Source organism: Cyprinus carpio, chromosome B17, assembly GCF_018340385.1.
Source record: "Cyprinus carpio isolate SPL01 chromosome B17, ASM1834038v1, whole genome shotgun sequence".
Lineage (NCBI taxonomy): Eukaryota > Metazoa > Chordata > Actinopteri > Cypriniformes > Cyprinidae > Cyprinus > Cyprinus carpio.
Window position 1 is genome coordinate 20841231 of NC_056613.1, and position 25035 is coordinate 20866265.

At 37.8% G+C, this 25035-nt stretch overlaps 1 protein-coding gene across 1 annotated transcript; it reads left to right on the forward strand.

The window, feature by feature from the left end:
* Window positions 1-16242: 16242 nt before the first annotated feature.
* Window positions 16243-24924, forward strand: entpd5a (ectonucleoside triphosphate diphosphohydrolase 5a). Its single transcript, XM_019121730.2, has 13 exons — window positions 16243-16992; window positions 17732-17811; window positions 18315-18458; window positions 18926-19001; window positions 19565-19600; window positions 19790-19878; window positions 19971-20050; window positions 20145-20206; window positions 20292-20393; window positions 21349-21492; window positions 21602-21658; window positions 22935-23050; window positions 23262-24924. The coding sequence occupies exons 1-13, from the start codon at window positions 16710-16712 to the stop codon at window positions 23343-23345; spliced, it is 1353 nt and encodes a 450-aa protein (XP_018977275.1). The 5' UTR covers window positions 16243-16709; the 3' UTR covers window positions 23346-24924.
* Window positions 24925-25035: the final 111 nt, after the last annotated feature.

Sequence of the window (25035 nt, forward strand, 5' to 3'; positions counted from 1 at the left end):
GTTGTCAATAATTCGAATTCACTTCCGTGACAGCTACACATTATGGGGGAATAACACATTTGCATAATGCCAAATTATGTTCTATGTTGGCTGGTCGCGAACAGCTCAACCCGCCCCACAGACACCAGCTTGTTCGTGTGGTTAACATCATGTCGAGAAGACTCTGTGTCCTACGCTGTGAAAGTAAATTCATTTTATTTTATTTTCACTTCTGAAAGATAAGGCTGCAAAGAATCAGTTGTTAAAATTCTAATTCAAATATTTTTTCCCACTGTACCACAGCAATACAACCCCAATATATTTTTGTGTTCCCGTCATTTTACTGACGACTGCTTCAATACGAGAGTTCAATACGGGATCTACGAAACTCTTGCTTTTGAAAGATGGCTTAGTACTCAGTTTATCTGGACCAGCTGGCTCCACTGTATCACAATTATGTAAATAATAGATGTTTATACTTTCTAGCGAGCTTTCAAAATACGGAACTACAGCAATGAATGTATCGTTTCCGACATGCGCTGTATGCGGTAAACCAATCAAAACAGACTAGGCCATCTGACCAATCAGAGCAGAGTAGACTCACAGAAAGGAGGGGTTTAGAGAGACTGAATCTTAGAAATATTCAAACAAATTGTTTGTGAATCGTTGGTGATATTAAATGCATATTTTGAGAAAACAAAAGCATTTTTTGACCTTGCTTACATGTAAAACTATTGTAGGAGACTCCCACAACAATATTAGGGACCTTAAAAGTGGCATAATAGGGGCACTTTAAATGATTAAATCTAGAAATAGGTGATCTGCATATCTAGACAGCAAACTAAATCACACCATTAATTATGGTGAACCAGCATCGAGAAGATGTAAAGTGATTCCTTAACAATCCTGTTTGGGAGACAGCACTCTGTAGTACGCCATTAATTATGGTGAAGCAGCATCGAGAAGATGTAAAGCTGAGATAAATTACTCTGGATCTTTATCTTACAGCTTGACTGCTCTGTCTGCTAAACAACCAACCTCAGATGGAGTAAATTTTGAAGATGCTTTGTAATTTGCATGGCGTCCTCTGGCATGCTAGTGTCTAACCCTGGATGGCTGGCACCCTTGGAAAAAGCTGACAAAGCCAAGAGATGGGCTGGTTTCTTATGTGGGTGAAGAAAAATGCAGACAACATAAAACGGTTTTAACTGTGAGGAGGATATACAATACCTGTTACCATTTATCTTTTAAGTTATTTCACTGGATACTAAATGTATGTGCATTTCAAACTCTTCAACCCAATATCCTACATTATTTACAACTTAATAACTTAAGCATCAGTGACGTTTTTAATGACCACAACAAAAAAGTTGTAATTTTCCTCATTTCCTTCCAAACTTCCAGAATTACTTTCTATGAAGTACTCAAAATATAAGTCTGTAGGGTCCAGTATTAATTTGGACCTTGGTAACTTGCATTATATGGCCAAATTATTTTGAAACATTCTTCAAAATATCTTCCTTTGTATTCCACAGAAGAAAGTAAGTCATGACATGGTTAATAATTACAGCTTTAGGTGAACTATTGCTTTGTGAGTAAAACTAAAACTAGGTATAAAAGGATACAGCAGGGGTGTGACAATGTAATCTGTAAATTATGTCTCTTCACACTCAACCCACAGGATTAAAACAAACCCAGAAGTTCTTCCACCTAGAAAAGTAGTTCCACCTTAAGCTTCATTAACTCATTTCTTATTTACGAACAATTCATAAACATGCTTTAAACAAATACAAGTTTCACATTTCTGCTTCTTAATGCTTTGGCCTACTGACCTGCTTCGACTGCTGCAAAGTACTGTATGACAATAAATGTGTTTTCCATTCATTTTTACAAACTGAAGGATGAGTCAAAATTCTTTAGTAATCAACCGCCTGCCACAGATGCTGGCCACTGAATAACCAAGAATATTCCTTGTGTCCGCAACTCTGCCTGATCTAATTAGGTCATCCTGCTTTCTCTAGATAATCTGCAAATAATCTGAACGTACAATATGTGCATGTGAAGATAAGTGGGGTGTTCAGATTCTGCATGCAGATGTTTCTTGCGGTGGGTACTGTATGTCAAGGCCAGTGCAGCCCTATTTTTACCCTTAACTCACGGTTTTTCCTAACTCCTCTACCTCTATTCAGCTAAAAGGACTGTCAAAGTCAACTTTGTTCATGTCACCCTTACATTTACCCTTAAAAGAGAAAGTTACTTAAAGCGAACCAAGTAATAACTGGGTACAACAGTACATTTACTAAGACTGAAATTGACAATGAGCTGACATATGGATCTTTAAAAAAAGTCCCAAAAATGCAGTAGGGTCACAACACACCATCAAAATGACAAACTTCTAAAATTCTACATGATTTCTGCGATACATGTCTGTAGCGTTCGTTGACGTTCCTTCTGGAAACATGTCTGTAGCATTCGTTGACGTTCCTCCCTGGAAAGAAAGATGCCATGGCGCCAAACCCCCTCATGGAAGAAAAAGCAGTCACGTTTACAAATGTGACATTGAAGGCTTGTCAGGATCAACTAATTGATGGATTTTCAAAAGTATGTGAAATATGTAAAGTTCAAGGCATAGTATCCAAGAGTTTTACACACTGGTTTGTAATTGTGGGGACATTTCCATGGCCTTAAACATGATGCGGCACAAAATGAAACGTGATTGGTTGCTTTACCTGTCAATCATATGTCCTCTTGGGTGGTCCTTGGCCATTCAAAGCGGTCTGACGGTCTGCCGTCAGACTTGAAGGTCTGGCTACACGAGACCTAACAAATGTAGCATGTTCGGATTACACTTATGTTATATAGAACATACTTTTTTAAACAGCTGCTAAGTTATTACTAATTCAAAAGAAGTACCGACTTGGAGAGTATGCAATTTCGGACAGAGCCATTGTAAATCACCACAGCACACATTCTGGCAGTCTACTATTACTTTAGGGTCTGTGGCCAAGATTGAATTCTCTAGTATTCTTGCATTCCAGTTTGTATTCACACAGAAGAATTTACAGCACTTTTGACAAAAAAATTCTGTGAACAAAACCCTAAATGCAGTCATGTCGTTTTCCCTCTACATAATAGCAAAATGCACAAAGCTAGTAAAATATTAGGACTAGGAATGTTATCAGTGGTTCTGAAATATAGTGATGGGTAACAAATTGAAATGTAAGAGGGTAAAAGATGGACTTGGATGCACATGACTATATTTAAAACTAATCTTAAGCAAGCTGTTTGTGCATAAAATTTCACCCTGTAAAAAGATTTTCCACCAGGATACAGACCGCTTAGACATTTGAGTTGAGGTGCAAGGACTGCCAGTAAATTTTTGAAAAACTGCTACAAGTTTAACCTCCTACTCCTATAGTGACACAAAAATGTGTATACATTAACAAGAGTAATCTTTAAAACTCCAAGGCACCAAGTTTTGCTATGTATTTGCCAGGGGGTTTTAAGGCATGGGTGTCTGATCCTCCTCCTGGAGGGCCACCTTTCAGTAGTATAGCTACAGTGCTTATTAAGCATTCCTGAACCATCAGAAAGTGGTTCTCCAGGAGCAGATCCGTGATCTAAGGTATAACCCATCACCATTTCTATAATATACTGGTCTCTCGATATGGCTCAGTGTAAGTCTGTCTGAATTTCCTGCTCTTTCAAACCACCCACCAGGCATAATTCTGATCATTTAGAAAACAATGCACACACCCCTCTGCAACTTTAAAGGTGCAGTATATAGATAGCTTGCAGTCTAACTAGGAACCGCAGTCCAGCTTCCAAATATTGGAGGAAGTTGTTTCTCCCAGCCCCTCTTCTTCAGATGCAACGCTAACATGGGTTGCCAGATTGAGAATGCACAACAGGAACCAGCAGAACTGACCCTTCGCAAAGAGATTGATTGACAGGCGATCTGACCAATCATAACACTAAATCCACCATCTTATCAGACAGGACAGTAGATTAACTCTGGTGGACTTAAACTTAAAAAAACAGTTTGTATTGATGTCTTTCCTTGGTTTAAATAAAATAAGTTCTGATGTTCATTCATGTTTATTTCATGCTTTAAGTGTGTAGAGCATCAGCAAAGCGTCATGGATTCACTTCTCACAAGTCAGCGCAATTCACTTCCTCTGTCATACTTGGAGAAACAAGTATGTGAACTTAACATGTTTCCATAACTGTTATAAATTCACTGTAAACCACGGCTTCTTGGGGCTTATTGATTTATTTAATCATTTTAAAAGTTGGATATATTAAAGATTAACAATCTATTTCTCTCTCTCTCTCTCTCTCTCTCTCTCTCTCTATATATATATATTTACACACAAATTTAAATACGAAGCTTAAAATTAATTGCCACTTCATATAATAATTATATGAATATATTATATGAATTAATTTAAATACAGTAATAAGTAGGTGCAATAGACAGGCAGTTTTGTCTCTAAAATTCTTTGACTGTAAACTACTTTAATTTGGAGAGAGAGATACATGAGAGTGGCTTCATTGCATCAGATATATGTCACTTTGCTCACAGCTGATTGGTCCAGTTTGGGTTTGCGATCTCTAACCCAGAATAAATCTGCTCCTTAGCAGGGAAATTACTGTTACTATGGTGACGAAACCTGCACAAAACCAACCCATCTTCTTGAGCCTGAAAACAAGAGTTTACTCAAACTAAACGTGAACTTACATAAAAACTGAAACCGGCTTCATGCTACAGGCCACAGCTCTGTCTTGTCTGTCAGCGTGCTGTACCATTTTGTGGCTCTTTAATGAATCGAAACAGATCACTGTATTGGCACGTGAACCGGTTGTCTTTTCATATTTCCAGACATTCCAACACAAAACACACATTTTAAAGCAGAATAATTGACTGTAGCACGTTTTTTTTTTTTTTTTTTGGAGAAACAAGTAGGGTGAATACTGGTAAAGTGGGACAATGGGTAAAGTGGGACAGTTAAGCTTAATAATTTATATCTTTACATGGATGATTTTTTTTTTACTAAAAATCAAACACTGAGCTCATCAGTAGCAAGTATGTGAAAAAAAAAAAAAAAAATCTGTGGCTATGACATCACTTCCGGGGTGTGGCACATCATATTTAACAACCTTGCAGTGAACTGTGATGGTAAGTAAAATGACAGCATTCTGAGGTAAATAATGTTAAGGTTATAAAAAAAAACAACTCATGGATCATTCGTAATTGTTACATATTTTGTTATAGGATGTAATGGTGAATCAGAATTTTTAAAAACACATTCATATTAATCTTCTTGGAGTTTTTTTTATGCGATTTTGACACTGTCCCAGTTTGCCAATAGCATATTGTTAAATTGGGACAGGGTATTACTGGCAAACTGGGACAGCCATTCAAGTCATTCTAATGGAGGAATTGAGTTACCTTTTTATATGTCCCTCATACATAGTTAGTTAGATATTTCAACAAAGACTGACTTAAACTATGCCAGCTCTCACGCATTTTTCATACATTGCCTCAAAAAAAACAAACAAAGCCTACCAAAAAACCAAAAACAAGAAAGATGGAGGGTACAAGCTCGGATGGCCAGGACATTTGCTATATTTGTAAAGCCAAATTTGGTAATGCAAATGATCCAAAGAAGACAGAGGACTGGATTATGTGCATTGTTTGCGAGGACTGGTTCCATGAGACGTGTGGCGAGGAGAATGGCCTCATTGAAGACGGGGAGGCGTTTCACTTGCACTGGCTGTATTGACGTGTAGATTAACCTACCATACAGAAATTAATTTAAGCCTGTGTGCAATCAATTAATTCCTACAAGAAGAGATGTTAATGAAGGTTATTTATTTTATTTTTTTAAAATTTGTATGAAATAAATTTAACCCAATATAAAATTTTGTGGGCAGGCGAGGGAGGGGGTGGGTTGAATTTGCTGTACCTGCACCCCTTCTTAAAAAAAGTGATGTTTATATTATTGTTGTTGTTGTTTATATTGTTGTTTATATTGTTATTGTGTATTTAATTTATAAGCCCTACACTTGAATAACAACTGAATGTGTTTTAAGTGTCCCAGTTTTCCAATAAAGGTGTCCCAGTTTGACAGTAGCGCCTTGAAAAATGTGGTTTGGGGTCATTGTGTGTTTGAGGAAGAGTCATCCATCCTGTGTTTAATGTTTCTTTCTTTTTTATTGTCTATAGTATAGTAGAGCTCCTAAGCTATTTAGAATAGTATCATATGAGCGGCTAAGACATTTGGATCATAATAAAAAAGTATGCAGAATATAAATTATCAGAAAGTGTCCCACTTTACCAGTATTCACCCTATGTGAACTTAGCATGTTTCCTAAATATCTGCAAACATATTATGGTATTTTTACCGAACCATATTACATAACACTGGACGCATGTAAGCTGGATAGATGTCTAGGCTTTCGTAAGTTCTGGGAACAAGATTATAATATCTTTGGTGTGTATGTAAGGGTATTCATATCTCAGATCGAAGAGTGTGTTCGGTACCAGTGTGTCCATAATTATGGTCTCCCACATATGCATTTCCCAGCAATGGTCCAAGGGCAACAAATGGATTAGAGAACTGCTGGTTTGGAAAGCAAGAGCTTCGGAAAGAGCTCCAAGCTCCAGGCCACAGAGACAGGAGACTGCCTTCTACTGTAGAGGTGAAGGGAAAAAGCTGCCACAAGCAAAACAAATACATAAGACGGTACAAATAAAAACCTTGGGAAAGAATACCATACCTGCTGTGCCCGGCAGAAATCTAGACATCCCGGAATAAAACAATTTAGCATACTATCAGTTTACAGTATATCTATAAGTAGGTTTGATGTAGCTTCAGCAGTTTTTTTTTTTTTTTTGTGCCAAGATGACTTCCCATTATGTAGTAGAGCTTTAAAAATGTACATTCTTAATTTTAATTTACCTTCTTGTGACATCAGGAAGGTGTCTGGTCAAATAAACCCCATATTAGAAAATGAGAGGAATGTGGTTTGGAGTTAAAGCTTGCACACCAAGCTCATGGAAAGACTGTCAGTTATAGGGTACAGCTTGTGCTTCCAGGCAGTGTCTGCTCTCATTTAGTTTAATGGAAACTTCAGCAAATATTTAAGTTTCCTCAATGTTCATTTTAACATATGCTGCCTTGATCTCCCATAATTCTCTCTGATAGATTCTTTCAATCTTTTGCAACACAAACAAAACCAGAGTTCCCTTAAAATTACAGTTTTTTTTTTACTTCCATAAAGTGTGAATCTCAGTGAAACAATATTCAATGAGGTAATAAATGTAGGGTGGCAAGGACAAGTTTGATAAAAGATAGATTCCATCCAATGCAAATTTAATTGGGGAAAAAAACATGGTGAAAACATTTTGCGAATAAAGTAGCGTTTTCATCTAATGTGTTCAAGGGAACAAAAACATAACTTCTGAGAAAACTAATGCAAAACAGGAACAGAAATGTAAGTTGTAGCTATTGGAACCACTGTGGCTCTCTCTCTCTACATATACAGCGGGTAAAATTAGTATTGAACACCAACATTTTTCTCAGTAAATATATTTCTAAAGGTGCTGTTTAAATGAAATTTTCACCAGATCTTGGTAACAACCCAAGTAATCCATACATACAAAGAAAACAAAACAAATAAGTTCAGGAATTCAGTTCAGTTCAGTTTCATCTTCATCATCCTGGTAGATGGCAGTAGATTTTTATCAAGAATGTCTCGGTACATTTTTCCATTCATCCTTCCTTCAACTATATGCTTTTTGCCAGTGCCACACCATGTTTTTGGGGTGATGTGCAGTGCTGTTTGACCTCCAAACATGGTGTGTATTATGGCATCCAAAGAGTTTAGTTTTGGTCTCATCTGACAAGACTATATTCTCCCAGTATGACACAGTCTTGTCTAAATGTGATGCAGCAAATTTTAAACAAGCTTCAACATTCTTTTTCTTCAGTAATACAGTCTTGCGTGGTGAGCGTGCATACAGGCCACGCGGTTGAGTGTATTACTTATTGTTTTCTTTGAAACAATTGTACCTGTTAATTCCAGATCTTTCTGAAGATCTTCACAAGTGGTCCTTGGCTCTTAAAAAACTCTTCTGATAATTATTTTCACTCCTCTGTCAGAAATCTTGCGAGGAGCACCTGGTCGTGGCCGGTTTATGGAAAAATGATGTTCTTTCCACTTCCAGATTATGGTCCCAACAGTGCTATAAACATTCAGAAGTATAGAAATCCTTCTGTAACCAATACCATCGGTATGTTTTGCAACAATAAGGTTGTGAAGGTCTTGAGAAAGCTCTTCGCTTTTACCCATCATGAATTGTGAAATGAGACACCTTTTTAAAAGGCCATCAGTTGGGACTAAACCAGCTAATATTAATTTCCATAGACTATGGACAGGATTGCTTTCTAATTACTGATAGATTTCTGCTTGTGTCTTTTTGCACCTCCTTTTCTTCATGTGTTCAATATTTTTTCCCTGGGTCATTCCACTTTATTACACAGAACTTAATTTCTGAACTAATTTGTTTTGTTTTCTTTGTATGTATGGATTACTTGGGTTGTTACCGAGATCTGGTGAAAATTTCATGTCACCAGCACCTTTAGAAATATATTTACTGAGAAAAATGGTGACGTGTTCGATACTTATTTTACACGCTGTATATGTTGTAAACTACTTGCTAATTAAAATGTGCAGACAAAACACTGTGACAAACTTAATGTTATTTAGCAGTTGGCAGTTAGGTTCTATAGCAGATTCTTTTCATTGAGCATTTATGAACACGCAGGAATATATAGGCCTATTTGATTATTTAACCAAATTATAATACATACACACACACACACACACACACACACACACACACACACAAACACACACACACACACACACAACACATATATATATATATATATATATATATATATATATATATATATTAGTGCCGTCAAACAATTGTGATTAATCTCATACAAAATACATTTTTTGTTTGCATAATATATGTGTTTTCTGTGTATGTTTATTATGTATAAATAAATACACATACATACAGTATATATTTTGAAAATACTTATGACTATATTTATATTCATAGGATTTATATAATTTTCTGAAATATATACATGCATGTGTGTGTTTTTATATGTACATAAATATAATACAACAGTACACACACATATTATGCAAACAAAAACTTTTATTTTGGATGTGATTAATCGTGATTAATAATTTGACAGCACTAATATATATATATTTTCAGTGTGCATCTGCATTTGGGACATTTATGGAATAAATGCATTGGGGAATTATGCTAAATAACAGAAATACATATTAAGACAGGAAATAGGGTCACTTTTGATTTAATGTTGACTAATGCCAGGCCACTGAGCCAGGAAAGACATTGCTGTATGCCAGTCATCCATCTTAATTACACTGGGCACTGTTAAATGTGTCAAAGGCGAGACCAGATGATGCAAAATTGGCACGGAACTCCCACAAATTGCCGTTACATCCCACCAAGTTACAATTCTGGGTCACTGGGCTGGTATTGGCTCTGCTTTACTCTGACTCACCTACAGTAATTGAATTAGGCTAACCTCAAGTGCTAGGTTTGGGGGAAAAGGTGAAGGATTGCCCCGTGAAAATACTCGCAATCTCCCTGGCAGGAGGCTTCCACCCATTTCCACATAAATGAACTAGATACTAGGTTTTTTGCTGACATGGCTTAGGCAAACTAATTATGTTAAACTAACATGACTCTTTGTGGCTATGAAAAAATAAACACAATGACAATTGCTAACATAATCAAGCGTATGCAAGTGCTTCCCACACTGTGTTTGGAGAACAGCCCCATCCGGTGAAGGTAATCATTAGTTTACGTGATGTATACTGTCTCCAAGAGGGAAAATATAGAATTGTCAAAATAATAACCTTTTTTTTTTTTAAAACAGAGGTTATTTATTTTCATTTACTGCATGACAGTGCAGTTTGAAGTGTAAAATTAGCCTATAATTGGAAAGAGGGTAGAACAGTGGGATGGACTGTAAAGTGCTAGCTGGGCGATCTTTGCTGCTTCCTTCTGTAAGCAAATTTCTATACAAAGACACCACTTTTGGAGTTTTATTTTTCCCAAAAACCCACTCTTTTTTCACTCGAGCTAGACTGTCTCCACGTGTTTATTTTCAAGAAGAGGTATTCTATCACATATTATATGAAGGCTGAATGGAAAGGACCAAAATAATGCTTCTATTATATGACATTTATATGGCTGACTGAAAAGTAGTTGTTTCAAAGGTTGTTTTTTTGTTTCCTGAGCCTTCCTACTGTTTAATGCTGTTTAAAATACATTTTATATTGACAGTCATATTGTGTACCGCTAAAACAGAGAAGACTGAAAAGAGTTTATTGCCTTCTCGGCTCATGAAGAACTTACAACAGCCTTGCTTTAGGCTTTATTTATGTAACAAGCTCAATGACAGTGTGCATCAGTGCAGTGTCATCTAACAGTCAGTCATTACAGCCAATATTAGAGTGCTCTTTTTTGTTCCACAACCAGAAATGTTTGGGAACGTAGCGCAATTCTGCAAAGCCGGCACCGCAACCTAAAGGGTTACTGGCAAAAGCACAAAGTCTGACCTATGGTCTTTTCTTGTGATTCCGGTCAGAGAATACATAGTTCTTCAATAGCAAAGTACCAGCTTACAACATTTCATAAATATCACTTAAAATTTCAAATTAGAAAATGTCCTTGAGTAAATTTAGTTTCTGCTTACTGGATCATCAATTTAATGTCATGGTATATGATGTTATTTTCATGAGTGTCATGATTTTTAGAAATGTTATGCAGAAATGAGGTTGTACACAAAATATGGATCACTTTTTAAAACAATTTCTAAAACATAAATCAGACAGAATGCCCATCATTATAGAACACTCAATGGCCTACAGACTATAGCCCAATAATATTTTTTTTTGTGTCTAAGTGTGTGTTTTGGATTGAAACGCAGACCCAAATTTAAACACAACTGCCAATGTCCTAAGGTTTTGACCATACTGTCAAACTGAATTAGGAGATGAATCTACACTTCAAAGGTCAAATATCCTGTGGTGGCAATTCATGCCTTTTCTCTCTTCCTTTGCTGTTTTTAATTGCTGTCAAAAATGGCTGGGTCACAAGGGACACAGCTGGAAAAGCCTTGATGAAATAACAGTTTGGCTGACTGAATTTCACTCTGTTTTTAGTCACATGTCAGACCACTTCACTAGTAAAATAATAATAATAATAAAAAAAAAGCAGCAGACACTCACGTTCACTTGTTTTGTTTCCATTAGCTAAGCCCTTTCTCAAGTGTTTTATCACATAACGTGAAGGCCAAGGGGGGATGGGCCTGGAAATGACATCTGAGTCCACCACAACAATACATTTTCCAGGATTTTGCTAGATTGGCGAATGTGAAATTTCCATGAGTGGCTAAAAAGGGACGTTTCAAGGTTGTCCAGACCAGGCTTCTTGTTTTCTTTCTGTTGGACACTTATTGGGACCCTGTTTTTTTACCAGTATGAAGTAAGGGATGGCAAATGGAAAACAGCTGTTGACCAAAACAGCACAATTTCAAACTTTAAAACAACAAGGCAAGACAACAGTTCTATTTAGGATTCATTGAAAATTATTTGCAATGCACTTCATGATCGAAATAAGGGGTTTCTAAAACGTTTGCATCAGCATAATAATAAGGTTCAAGTTTCTTTGTAGGTTTTCTTTGTAATTCGCCAGTTGCCACCGCCAGCCCATTGGACACGTGAGGGCCATAAAAGCTTACACTTCAAATTAGACATCACACACGATGAGAAATTCATCTTCATAATGTAATCCACTTCTGGCAAAGAAGCAGTGACAGAACATTCATGCTGGAACTTCAGATTGCATAAAAAAATCAATATAGTCCAGATAAAGATGGAGTAAACAGAACAGGGAGTCATGACCTAGAGGAACGGAAATATTATATTTCTTTATAATGATACTCATTTATTTCATTTGGAAAAAATGTTTATACTTTCTATTGTCTCTGTGTAAAATAATAAAACAAAATGAATAGTGTAAATGCCTCTTTGGTTATTATATCAGTGCTTTACATAACTATAGCTCTACTATCTGGATAGTTAAACCAGTCAATGGTATTGTTGGAATCACAGAACAATTAAATAATATATTATTTAAAATATATTATTGGCAGCATTAATTTAGCAATTTTCTGGGAACATTCTCCTGTAACTGGACATCACGTGTACACGCAACTCTATAAAATCTCCATATAGCCATTTCACACGTGATGTGAAGGCTGCAGCAATTTTGTAATTATGGACATGTGGGTCTACAAGATTCTTTGGTCTCATTATTTTTTAGATGAGTTTAAAAAAAAAAATTCTGAGCTTCATGTTAACTCGGACCAATATGGCATTAAAAACAAATAAAACCATGCAAGTGGGGTTTAAACAGGAATAATTTTGCCCTTCATCTATAGATTGTGCATTGTGCGTTAACATATTCAGACACACAGTTTTGAGGAATTTTCTAAAAATGCTAACCTATCCACTACTATGCAAAAATGTTAGCTAAGATAAAACCTCATGTATTGTGCTGACTTGTACCTTGCCAAAAGCAATTCATATTGTTGTCGTTTACTGATTTATTTCTTTGCTGTCAGTGCTACTCAGTCTTTATATAGAATTTTATTTTGATATTCATGACTGTGATTAAAAGAGAATGGTTGCCATTACCCTATGATTTCCCATGAAAAATTGTTCACTCTGTGGGGACTCGTGTATAAAAAAGGGGGTCATGTAATGGTTGGTATTCTCCGTTGTTTGCAACACCAGGGTGTAGCCTTCAGAAACCAAAAAATTGTGGGGTGAGCTGTAACCAAAGCACCATAAGGTTATGTAAGCAAAAGGGGTTCACTTCCAGTTCTTCTAGAGGAGAGCAACTTGAACAAGTGATTGACATGTCATTCTATAAGCCACTATTATATGAGTAGCCGCAAAGCTTAAACAAAATTGGAGTTGACTTAGCAGATTCTCAGGGGCCAAGCTTCTAAAAAAACAATGTAAATTTAGCTCAGAATAATTTCGAATCCATCCAGCAGCACCACCCTCGCATTGGATGCCTTGTACTCGAGTTAGTTGCCGGCTTCCCAGCCGGTCATTTCTGTTCCGTTTTTTGATGAAGCTGGAGTGCATCCATAAAACATTCCACAAGCAGAAAAAGGCAAAAGAACATATGTCAAAATGTCAGGGTGTAGCTACTGTAACCTTATGGCGGCTGTTGGCTTTAAGTTCATATATGTTGTTGGGCAACTAAATTTAAAGCTAATTGCTATGACTGAGAAGAAAGCAGAGACACCCCCCTCCCACACCCCCATAAACAAGTATCATCATTATAATCAAATCTGTAATTACAAGGTTCAACAGAAGGTCTTGGGCAGGGCACCTGTTAAAATCCATTCCTGTGGCACATTATTTAATGTATTTGTAAGATTAATTTACAAAGGCACATAACAAGTAAACCCACTTGTTCATTAAAATCCCTTTAAAAAAAAGCACCTGATGAAGTGTTAATGTTTTTACATTTGTTAATAATTAATTTCCTTGAAAAGTGTAAGTATCCCAACGGACCCAACACAGCTTAACAGCTTAACCAACTAAATGAGATTGGGATGGGTATATTTGTTTGTCCAACCAATAGAAAATGGGGGAGTGTTTGGAAAACCTGTCTGATTATATTTGCATTATGCAATTTTGTTTAGTGACACTTGGGGCGCACAAACTACAGGCATAACCTTGCTCAATTATGCATGTTGCAAGAACTTTGAAGTCTATAAAATAATCTAAAACTATTTAAAAGATGATCAGTGAGCTGCTAGAATATTTGCTGACTCTCTTAGGTGCTTTAATAAGTGTAAAAGTGATTCACAATGTGCTGCCGTTGTAATGAAATTACCTAATATTCATTAAGTGATCTCATTTTGAAAGGGTGAGGGTAAGTAAATTCTCATTTTCGGGTGAACTATCCCTTTAAAAAGCAATGCATGTTGCATAATGAATAACACATTGAGTTCATTTGCGTATGGTCACACCTCACAATTTTGTTGTCATATTTTGTTTTATGCACCATAAAAGTAGTTTATTGTTTTGTAACTATGTTTTCATTATAATGTAGATTAAAGGATGCATTGTACATTCTACTGGGCTGGCAACAAATTCTTCCAAATTATAATTTTTTCGTTGTGGCAAAACATGTTATAGTCAACATCACATAAATGTTTTTTTATTTGTTTGTTTTTGTGCATCAGTTAAACAATGTACTGTAATTGCCCTGCTTTATGACATAAATACTGTTTATGATGTATTGTGATAATTCCATGGATGTACAGACTGCCTTGTCAGTAATTGTCTCAGTTATGTGTGAACATAAGTACTCATTTAGTGACAAAAAGGGTGCATTTAACTGCTGGTGTAACATAGTTACTATAGTGTGCAGTGCCATATAGACCTGTACAGCCTGAAAGCTAACAGCATAATAGGAAACCTCATGAAGCAATGGTCCTTTGCAGGAGAGTAAGCAATTTTTATGACACTTAAGTAACCATGCACCTATTAAATTAGCTCTATACTGTTGCTATGAAGTCAATACGCGGGCTTGCACATGCATGCTTGGCACGGGAGAAAAGACCATTATGGGGTACCGCAGTTTGAAAAAAGAAGAAAAAGAGGAAAGAAAGTGTAATATTTTTAGTTCCAAATTACAACGTTGGAACTGTTGCTTTGCTCAGCCGACTGTCCGGGGACTGGAATGGCATGATGGGAGCAAAGGCACTGCCAAACTCCACCCAGGTTCTCTCCCTCCTTCCCTCTGCCCTCTCTGTGCTTCTCATCTCCCCTCTCAGCACTAAAATTGCAGACCAGGCTCCACCCCCCCTTATTTCTGCTCTTCACCATCCCTCACAAGGGTCTCATCGGCAGTGTGGCAGCGAGAGCCATTCTTAACTCGCTGTGCGGTAAACCACTTTGATTAGTTGCAAGTGAAAGAGAAAAAGACATGTCATCATAATGCAACCTTTCTGTCAGGCCTGAATATTTAAGGATTGCACAAAACAATTCATCTTTGCAACCCTCCTTGATGTGAAAAAAAAGGTTTACAGAGTCGAGAAACCCACTGTGTAACCCCACTATTCAGTTTTTAGGAGGTTTTCAACAGCGTCTGTTCATGCTTGCAGGATCTAAATACCTATTTGTTTTTTTTTCTGTCAAAACCAATAAAGAAACTGCAGAAGAAAGCCAAAAAGCTTGAAAGTCAGTGCTTAGCAAGACTGTCACCTAAGAAAATGCAATTACTCATATGCTTTCTCTCTGTATGTTCCTACAATATGCTTTGGATAACATTTTTGTAAGGAGATGACTAAACATTTTGCATTTACAAATTCTATATTTTAGAGTAACTTTATATGTATATTATTAAATGTAGCCATTTACCTCAAAAAGGTGAAGTGTTTTGATTCTAAAGTTTGACCCTACGTGTCCTGGGTACAGGATCTTCCACTACTCTGCGGGCACTGAAAGTACACAGACACTGAAGTTTACCATCTGCTGTGCCAAAACACCTGGCAACGGATGTGAAAACAACACAAGAAATCATTTGTCTACCCTGTATTTGAGCTCTGAAGTTTAATGATAATAATGTCATTTTATACCCTTGCCACAAACTCCTACAATAAATTAGATAATGTCTACACCTCTTTTAAAGTGAACAAAGGAGGGAAAAGCCCTATTTTAGAAGTTACGAGAGAAATAACTCAAATTAACTGCATGTAACATGGAATCTCAAGATCCCAGTTAAATGGCCATTTAAGATTCTTTAGGAGCTAGTTCATGATATAACTATTATTTGAAAGGAAGCTGGCTTGCAGCAATTGGAAGCTTGCATGAGTAGGTTTAAATGCTTGTTAGGAGAAAGAAAAAGTGGTGAAGTAACAAGACTGGCCGTAAGTAGAAAGTAAAGCTGTAAGTTTTAATTAAGTACACCCATGAAATGTATTTTTAAACCAATGCATTTACTCCTAGCAGTCCAGCTGGTTTTGAAGTCTTAATATATACTCTCTTTTCTTCTTCTGAAGACATTTTAGCTGCATCTAAGCCACTTCAGATGATGGGGGAGGGTATAAGAGGGTATTGCCAATTTAAACGCCTTTTGCACGTAATTGACGAGAAAGAAACTGCACTCTTTAGCAGGTATTCCATGTCCATTTTTATAAGCAAGGGGAGGGGACGGTGTAGGATGGATTTCAGAAGGCTTGCGATGACGAGGCTCAGGATTGGTGGATGCCGTTGTTTGGCATGGCCCCCTGCCAAGCACTTATGTCTTTATATACTGTAAACAGATGACCGACCAGTCCCGAGTGTGTCTCTGTGTTCACCCTCTCCTTCTGGCTCTCTCCATCTTCTCTTTCTTCTTTTCTTCATCTTTTCTGTAGACCTTTGCTGCATCTGTACACCCTCAAGACTCTCTCTCTACAAGACCGGGCAAAAACAGCAAACACATCCTCCTCCATAAAAACTCTTGACTCACTTTTTCAAGAAACCGCCGGTCAAGCCTTCAGCTGTTTTCAGTGTCGGCGTGGGAGAAAGAAACCATGTCTCAGCAGATGTTACTCTTGACGGCGGTGTCCATGTGGCTTTTTGCCGGGTACTTCCTGGCAGAGGCAACATATTACAACCACCATATGTACAACCGCTACCGTGCGCTCAATCACCATGCCAACATGGACAATCAGCTTCCTCCAGAGGTACCTGTGGTGACGGAAGCAGTGGCCCCTCGTCCAGTCAACTTCAGTCGCACCTTTTATGGGATCATGTTTGATGCAGGCAGCACCGGCACCCGTATCCATATTTACAAGTTCATTCAAAAAGACCCAGGTAAGTCCTTTCTCCATATTCCTGTTTTTGCAAATTAAATGAGCTCTGGAGTTCCCCAGATAACTTACTTGCTCCTCTTGTAGCTAGAATTTGACTACTGTTTGACTTTGATGGTCCTGACTCACATCCATGCTTCAGTGTAGCTTATACCATGAACTCAGAATGATCTTGAAGAGTCCCGCCTTGCAGACTCTGTGAACGGCTGCCCTCTTCATCTCTCTCTCTCTTGATCGCTTTCTCGCTGCATCCGTCTCAGGAGCCTGTGTTTCATAGCACCTCTACTTACTGTGTCTGTGTTTGCCGTGGTTCATTCGCTGCATGGTGAGAAGGCAAACAGAAACACAGGGATGGGAAGAGGAAAAAGGGATGGAGAAAGTTGGGTAATAAGCAGCTGCAGTTTCATTTAATAGATTGCAGCCCTGAGCAATATGTAAAAGACCATGGGTTTCAGCTGATAATGCAATAATCGGTTCCACAAAATACCCATCAAATGGAGACATGGCATCACTCCTGATGAGGTAAACTCTGAGCCTTGAGAAACTCTTAATTTTCCTGTCTGGAAAATTTTGGTGGTCGCCATTTGTGGTAAACATACAATAACCAAACGTCTCTGCTCATGCACAATAACCTGAGGAGATGGAGTCGAGTTGCCCACAGTCCATCGCTAATGTGCACCTTCTAATAGCAGACATCTTCAATTGTCCCCTCTGACTTTTGTGTCTGTCTCTGTGTCCCACAGTTGAGCTTCCAGTGCTTGACAATGAGATGTACCATGCTGTGAAGCCTGGACTGTCAGCGTATGCGGATATGCCCGAAGAGGTGAGCCACGAACTTTCTTATAACAACATCAGGGAATGTGTTACTTCTGTTACATTCTAATAGCTTTGACTTTTTCCAGTCTCGTCTGCACAGTGCAGATGAAGAAAGCCTTTTTTTAACATTTCCACTAAAGACAACATGAAAAAAAAAACACAACACACACACACACACACACACACAAAAGTCTTTATTTAGCAGTATGGAATTTGAATTCTAGATGGAGCAGTTATTCTTTAGTTTGTGACATTTGCAGATATTCTAGTAAAAATAGTTTGCTTTATGCCAGTATTCTACTGGTGTGGTTCTCAACTATGTAACCACAAGAAAAGTACATTGAAACAGTTAATTCTCACTATTGAAACACCTTGTTGCTGGTAGACAAAAAAGATGGACATTTAACCTCATTATAGATCATGGTATTGTCAAAGGACAGGATTATAATGGCTTTTTAGCTCACTTTGAGGAATTCTGGAATACTTGTAATAACATGTTTTTTTTTCTAGGGTGGAGAAACCATAAGGCAGCTGTTGAAGGTCGCAAAGAAGACCATTCCCAAAGAGCAATGGATACAGACACCTGTGGTTCTGAAAGCCACTGCCGGCTTGCGCCTGCTGCCTCAAGAAAAAGCCAAAGCTCTTTTGAATGAGGTAAGGTTTTCTCTTTTTCACAGACAGTTTAGCAGAGAAACCAACCATCCCAAAGGAATAAACCACGTTGTGTGCGAGAAAGAGAGAAAGAAAGACAGGAAAAGTAAGAGAAGTGAAACCAATACTGTGCAAAAGCAGCTGTTCTGAGGCTGTCTGGAGTTGAAGGGACCCAAATGCCTTTTGAATTATCGTATTCAACGCCACCACACCAGCCACACTTGTGGTTTCTTGCTTGCCCAGTTTCAGACACATTTTACCCAAGATTGATTCAGTGAACTTCCTGTCGACTCCAGATAAAAAGAGCTGGCTTGCATTTTTATGTTGTAACAACCAAATGGTTTCTCTCTTTTTTTATGGTGTACATTACAGAGCAACACATGAGTCATGAACTCTTAGATTTCTTTACATTGTAGAGCTGAAATTGAACACGATGGTTAATATGTGTAATTTCTGGTTTGTGCCCACAGGTCAAAGAAATTTTTGACGACTCTCCTTTCTTTGTGCCAAACAACAGTGTCACCATCATGAATGGCACCAATGAGGGTACTATAACCTTTCTCTGTTTAACACATCCAAGCTGAAGCACAAATGTAAATTAAACCCACAACACAATGCACAGACTTTGAAACATCCTTTTTACACCAGCTTTCCTGTGTCTGTTATTGTGATAGTGACCTGAGTGTTTAATATGGCTGTCTGGATTAAACCTTGTCTGGAAGCCTCCCACGCTCAATATAAAATAATCCTCCACGTTTTTTAATTTAAGTTGAAATTAGGTTTCATGAAAACTCAGACATTCATGTACTTGTCTTGTGGTTTTATGAGGTGTGACTAATTTCACATCTCAGGCATGTTTAATTACCTGGGCTGGTCCCTGATGGCCCCAATGTAGATGTACAGATGTATGCTTTCAATGGATACATTAACCTACATCTTAATGCAATACTATTGAATATATCAAAACTACTTGTTAAGAGTTATCAAAAGGTTCAAATGTCAAATATTGTCTAATAGTGATTGGTGTTTACCATGTTATTTAGAGCTGAGACTAAATACTTAAGTGTTTAAATTCTGCATCTCAACTGCATGGATTTTCTCTATTACAGGGCTCTTGGCATGGGTTACAGTAAACTTCCTCACAGGTACAGTCATCAGTATTATAAGTTATTAAAGTATCCAGTTTAGCCTAAGAGTAAACCATGACTCAGCTCCCACCATGAGCTCTTAGAGCTAGCCCTAGATATATTTCTAACTTCCAATATACTTTTACATGCTTTTCATGGATTTTAATAACTGATATTAAACAAGTTTACTAAACCTTTGCACTGCAGGTCATCTGTACGCTAAAACAAGGAAAACCGTCGGGATCCTGGATTTGGGTGGGGGTTCAACTCAGATTACTTTCCTTCCTCGGTTAAAGGTATATTGATTAGATAAAACCACAGCTGACATATACTAGCTAGAATTTTCAGTTGTTTTTTTACATTGACACTATTCTCCTCTCTTTCACAGAAAACTGTGCTGACTGCCCCTCCAAACTACATTGCCAAAATCAACATGTTCAATAGCACTTTTGAGCTGTATACTCACAGGTCAGATAGCTTGACGATACAACAGTTATTTTGTCAACAACCAACAATATGTCATTCATGGAAAAATTCATTTTTATGCTTTTCCCATTTGCAGTTATCTTGGAAATGGACTAATTGCTGCACGACTGGCAACTCTTGGTGCTCTTGGTGCTGATGGTAATTATTAATAAAATGTTTTTATATTTTTTAACTTTGTTTTATAATGGATGATTATTAATTTCTCACAATGCTCAACCTTCAGGTCTTGACTGGAAAGTTTTCAGAAGTTCTTGTTTACCCAAAAAATTCAGAGAAGACTGGAGCTTTGGTGGACTCACCTACAAAGTCAGTGGAATTCCAGATGGTGAGTGACCTCAATTTTATAAAAAAAGAGTTGTTATTATTATTATGTATTTATTTTTGTTTGCATGCATTTGCAATTATTGTGAACAGTTTATTGTGATAAAGACTACCTTTCACAATTCATTGAATTCTCAGTGGTTACATCTCAGTACAATGGTCAATTCTCATCTAGTCACTACATTTTTGTTTTGATGAATGTACTGTTTCATGCAAAAATCTCACATTCACATTGACTTCAAGCTTCCATTTATAGTCAGAATAAAACTAAAATCTGCTCAGGGTCTTTTTCTGCCGATTTAAATAGTCAAGTTCACTCAGTTCACTCATCAAATGATTCAACACTCTCTAACCACAGACATGTAAAAAAGATCACATGCTTGGCATTTAGCCTAGCCTTTTCTCCCTTCAGCAATGTTGTGGTGCAGAATTACCAGCTATGATGGGCCTTGTTAAGCAGTCCATATGGTTTCCAACTGGTAGACCTGACCAGCCAGTTAGCTCCAGGTCATATGAAAGCTGCCTATTTGGAGCTTCCTGTGAGGAAACCTCTCCCTGAAGAGTTTGTGGCAAACCCTCAAACTCACCGCATTATGTTGTAAGGAGGCACTCTCCATTCAAGATACCTCAGATATCAAGCACAGGGTTAAGGTTAGGTTGGACCGCCCACAGAAGCCTTAATGTCTGTTTATACACTGATTCTGGGTGTCCTACTGGTGGCGAAATTGAGTTTACAAGGTACTGGGTATATATGGGACCAACACTGCTGAGCAAATATACCCCAGCACAGCATAAAAAAAAAATTGTGATTGGTTGCTTCACATGTCCGTCAGACTGACTGCTTCTATCTAAACTGGGATTACTTCAAAGTGGACCACCAGACTTTATACTGATGAAATGACTGAAAAAAACTTTAATAGACATTAATACAGTAAATACATCTGGTCCTTTATTTCCAGGTTTTGCAGGGTATAAGTTGTGCTACCAAGAGGTAATGCGGGTGGTGAAAGGGATTGTGCACCAGCCCTTTGAAGTCAAGGGAAGCAGCATCTTCTTTGCCTTCTCCTATTACTATGACAGAGCTGTGGAGTCTGGTCTCATAGGTAAGTATGTCTACATTAGGGATTAGGGTCAACGCTTCGAAATTTCTACCAATGATTAATGATTCTTTAAAAGTTATGCTGAACAAACTGTATTGTCTCAATCATTTAGACGGGTCCCGTGGCGGTACTGTAGAAGTCAGGGATTTTAAAAAGAGAGCCAAAGAAGGTAAGACTTTGGATGTTCTCCTATTCTCCAAAGAACACTCAGGTCAAAGTCCTGCCGCACACATTGCACAAACATAAACCCTCGGTGCTTGTTTGCATTTGAGGTTCTCGACAATCACACTGGCTTCACAAAATGATAGCTCTGCCACCACATAAACATAGGTTGCATCTCTCCCACATACTTCTGCTTGCGTGTGTTCACCTTTTTTGTAACTCTCCGCTATCTCAGCTTTTCCATTCCCTGACTAGAGTTCTTGAGCAGAATGTGACGCATATGTCAGTTTGAGACCTGAAATTGATTCATGGAATTTTGGTAGATTGTGTCCACCAGTAAATGTCCGCACAGATGATTTATCACTAGGGGGAATGAGTTGGCGCCTTATGTAAGGCTATTATTTGTACGCTGACACTGTCACATGGTTTCGATGAACCGCATTTGGCACATCGTTATTCCAGTGGCAGCAACCCTGTGGATACCTACCTTCTCCCTGACCATGAGAAAACACCTAATGCCCAATATCTAACTGGAGGCAGGCAGGACTTAATGTCTCACCCTTTGTGGGAACACTTGGTATCCCTTGTCATTTGGAGCACGATCAGCACTTGTGTACGACCTAGGGTATGAAATTATTATTTATTCCCACTTTCCTCCTCGTCACAAAATCTTACAAATCACACTGTTAGCTGGAGAGAAGGGAAAAAAAAAACATTGGGTAGACCTGTTTCACAAAGACGTGCCAGACGGTTGTAGCAAACACAGTACTGGTGCCTCAGTGTCTTACCGGATTTTCCCCAGACTCTGACACACTGTAGCCTGACAATCAACAGTCTGGGACTCACTGGATAGTGTATACACTATGCTTATCATCTCTTGAGCAACATAGGAATCTTTTAGTCTTTTAATCTTGTCTTGTATTTTTATTGCCCAATTCTGTACTCACCGAGTTACAAAATATTTACATTTTCTGAAGAAAATGTGATAGGTACTTGTCCGTGCAAATCTCTTCGCCATAAGCATTGTTAGTAGTTCTTAGTGCTAGGGTGTTCTGGGTGGTTGCTAGATACTTGCAACCACTTTCCTCAACAAGCCACCCAAATTTGAAGCATAACTCAGGTCTGTTGCACAGACTATGTGGGATGAGAAATGCGTCAAGGTTTAATACTAAGGCTCAAGGGTTTGTTCAAATCTCTAACTCTAATCTCTAAGTATGAGCAATAGTAAAAGCTTCCCTTAGCAAGCACAGCTAATTACTGTTCTTTGCTTTTTCTTAAACCAGTGTGCAACAAGATGACTAAATATCGTCCAATCAGCCCCTTTTTGTGCATGGACATGACCTATATCACATGTCTATTGAAAGAAGGATTTGGGTTCAAGGACAGCACGGTTCTGCAGGTGAGTGGAAAATATTAAAACATCATTTAAAAATGTGAAACTCTGAAACTGTATGGGGAGGATCTAAAATTGGTCTCAAACTTTTTTACTAGCTCAGTGTTTGAGCACACAAAAGTAAATTGCCAAGAGCCAAAGTTAACATTCCCTGTCAGATGAAGTACCACAGATTGGGCAGCAGCATAATGGATTCATGATCTTCTTCTTTTAACAGCTTACTAAAAAGGTGAATAATGTGGAGACAAGCTGGGCACTTGGCGCCATCTTCGATCATTTCCACAAGCTCAACATTCATTAAAGCCTGCAGTCTTGCAGTGGACACCAGCATGAGGGGGAGCACAGAGGTCAAGCAGGTGCAAAACTCACCTGCTGAAGCAGCCCCTCTTTGTCCTCCTCCATAACTCTTTAATTGAGTTTCAGACCTGCCCTGCACTGCAGCCCTATATCACAACGCTCTCCCCTCTCATCAATTAAACACTTACAGAACTGTTCACAAAGAAATCACTATATTTTTGTAAAGATGGTCAGGCCAGCCTGCTATTTCTACTGTATGTTTACATTTTTTCAGTTGCCGTCTCACCTGGGACACTGTCTGTCTGTCTAACTTGGCAATTTTCAAATTTCCAGTGTTTAATGCACCCATTTAAAGCTCCTGATTCATGCTGTTGTGCAGTGGGATAAATGTAAAAACGGTGTGTTTATTAATGTAGCTTCTGTAGCTTCCTCTAAAATAACTTGTGCTTGCATAGTAATGTAGTGCTGTTTTAGGTTATGGTAAATTATAGTGAAATTTCCATTTAGTGCCCCTATCTAGCACGTAACACTTTATAGAGTAGATGGTTCAGCTACAGCCATCTGTATATGTTTTGGAACGTTGTTTGGGATCAGCAGCTTATCCTGGGGTTGATTGGGCAGGTAGAGATAAGGTCAAATCATACATGTGCAGTCACTTTACTCGAGCACATGAGTGCTGTTTTACATATTAATGAGTAATGCATGTATTTATGCTTATCTGTTTGCATGTTAAGAAGCAGAGTTGAAGAGCTGAGTTGGAACATTTTTAGAAGCATATCACTCTTGGTGAAATTCTATAGGGGCTTTTTTTTTACCCAAGTTCTAACCAGATATGGTTTTTAACACTGAATGGCATGCAGTTGAATACACTTGCACTGCAGCCATTATCAAACTAAAAAAAGGTATGTAAATGCTAATTTATAAATGGCTCAATACTTGGATAAAATATAACTCAAATGACTACTGGTTATTAAAGTAGACATTATGTTACTGTATTCAAAATGGAGTTATTTTTTATGCCAACATGCAGAGTTTAGAGTACCTTGAACCTCATTTATGTCTTTAAACTTGGGTTAATTATTGTGAATGGCTCTAAGTCATTTTAGGCGGTCATCATGTAGAACAGCATTGAAATGTTACTGCTTTGTGTATGCAGAGATGCTCAGGTGTAACTGGGCAGAACAAGGTTAGATTTCGTGACAGGTGCTTACTGCTGACCGATTTAGGACCATTTTTGGCAGTATCGTTAAGTGTGTTGTGTGACTATTGTACAAATATTTATTACATGAATACTTGCTAAATATGCAGTGTGCAATTGTTGCATCTCGTTAATCCATCTGCTTCTTTAAAGCTGCTTAAGTATACCTTTTTATGTATTTTACTATGTCTGTATATACACTTCAGTAATGTACTTTTTTTTTTTTTTACCAGTAGTCATAGTTCAATGTATGACATGAAATCATGTACTGCTTTGCCATTTTAAGAGGTATTCTCGACAGCAAATGCTATAAATATGCTTTCCAATTCAATGTTGTGTATGAAGTGATAGCCTATTGTACATGAATAAAAATATATGAGAAAAATCTGTTGTTTAATATCTTAACTAAAAGGGATTTTAAAGATAAAATACATCTAGCCTACAAACCAAGTAGAGCTAGCTTGAGGTATTCTTGAGCGTTAGATATTTTTCTCTC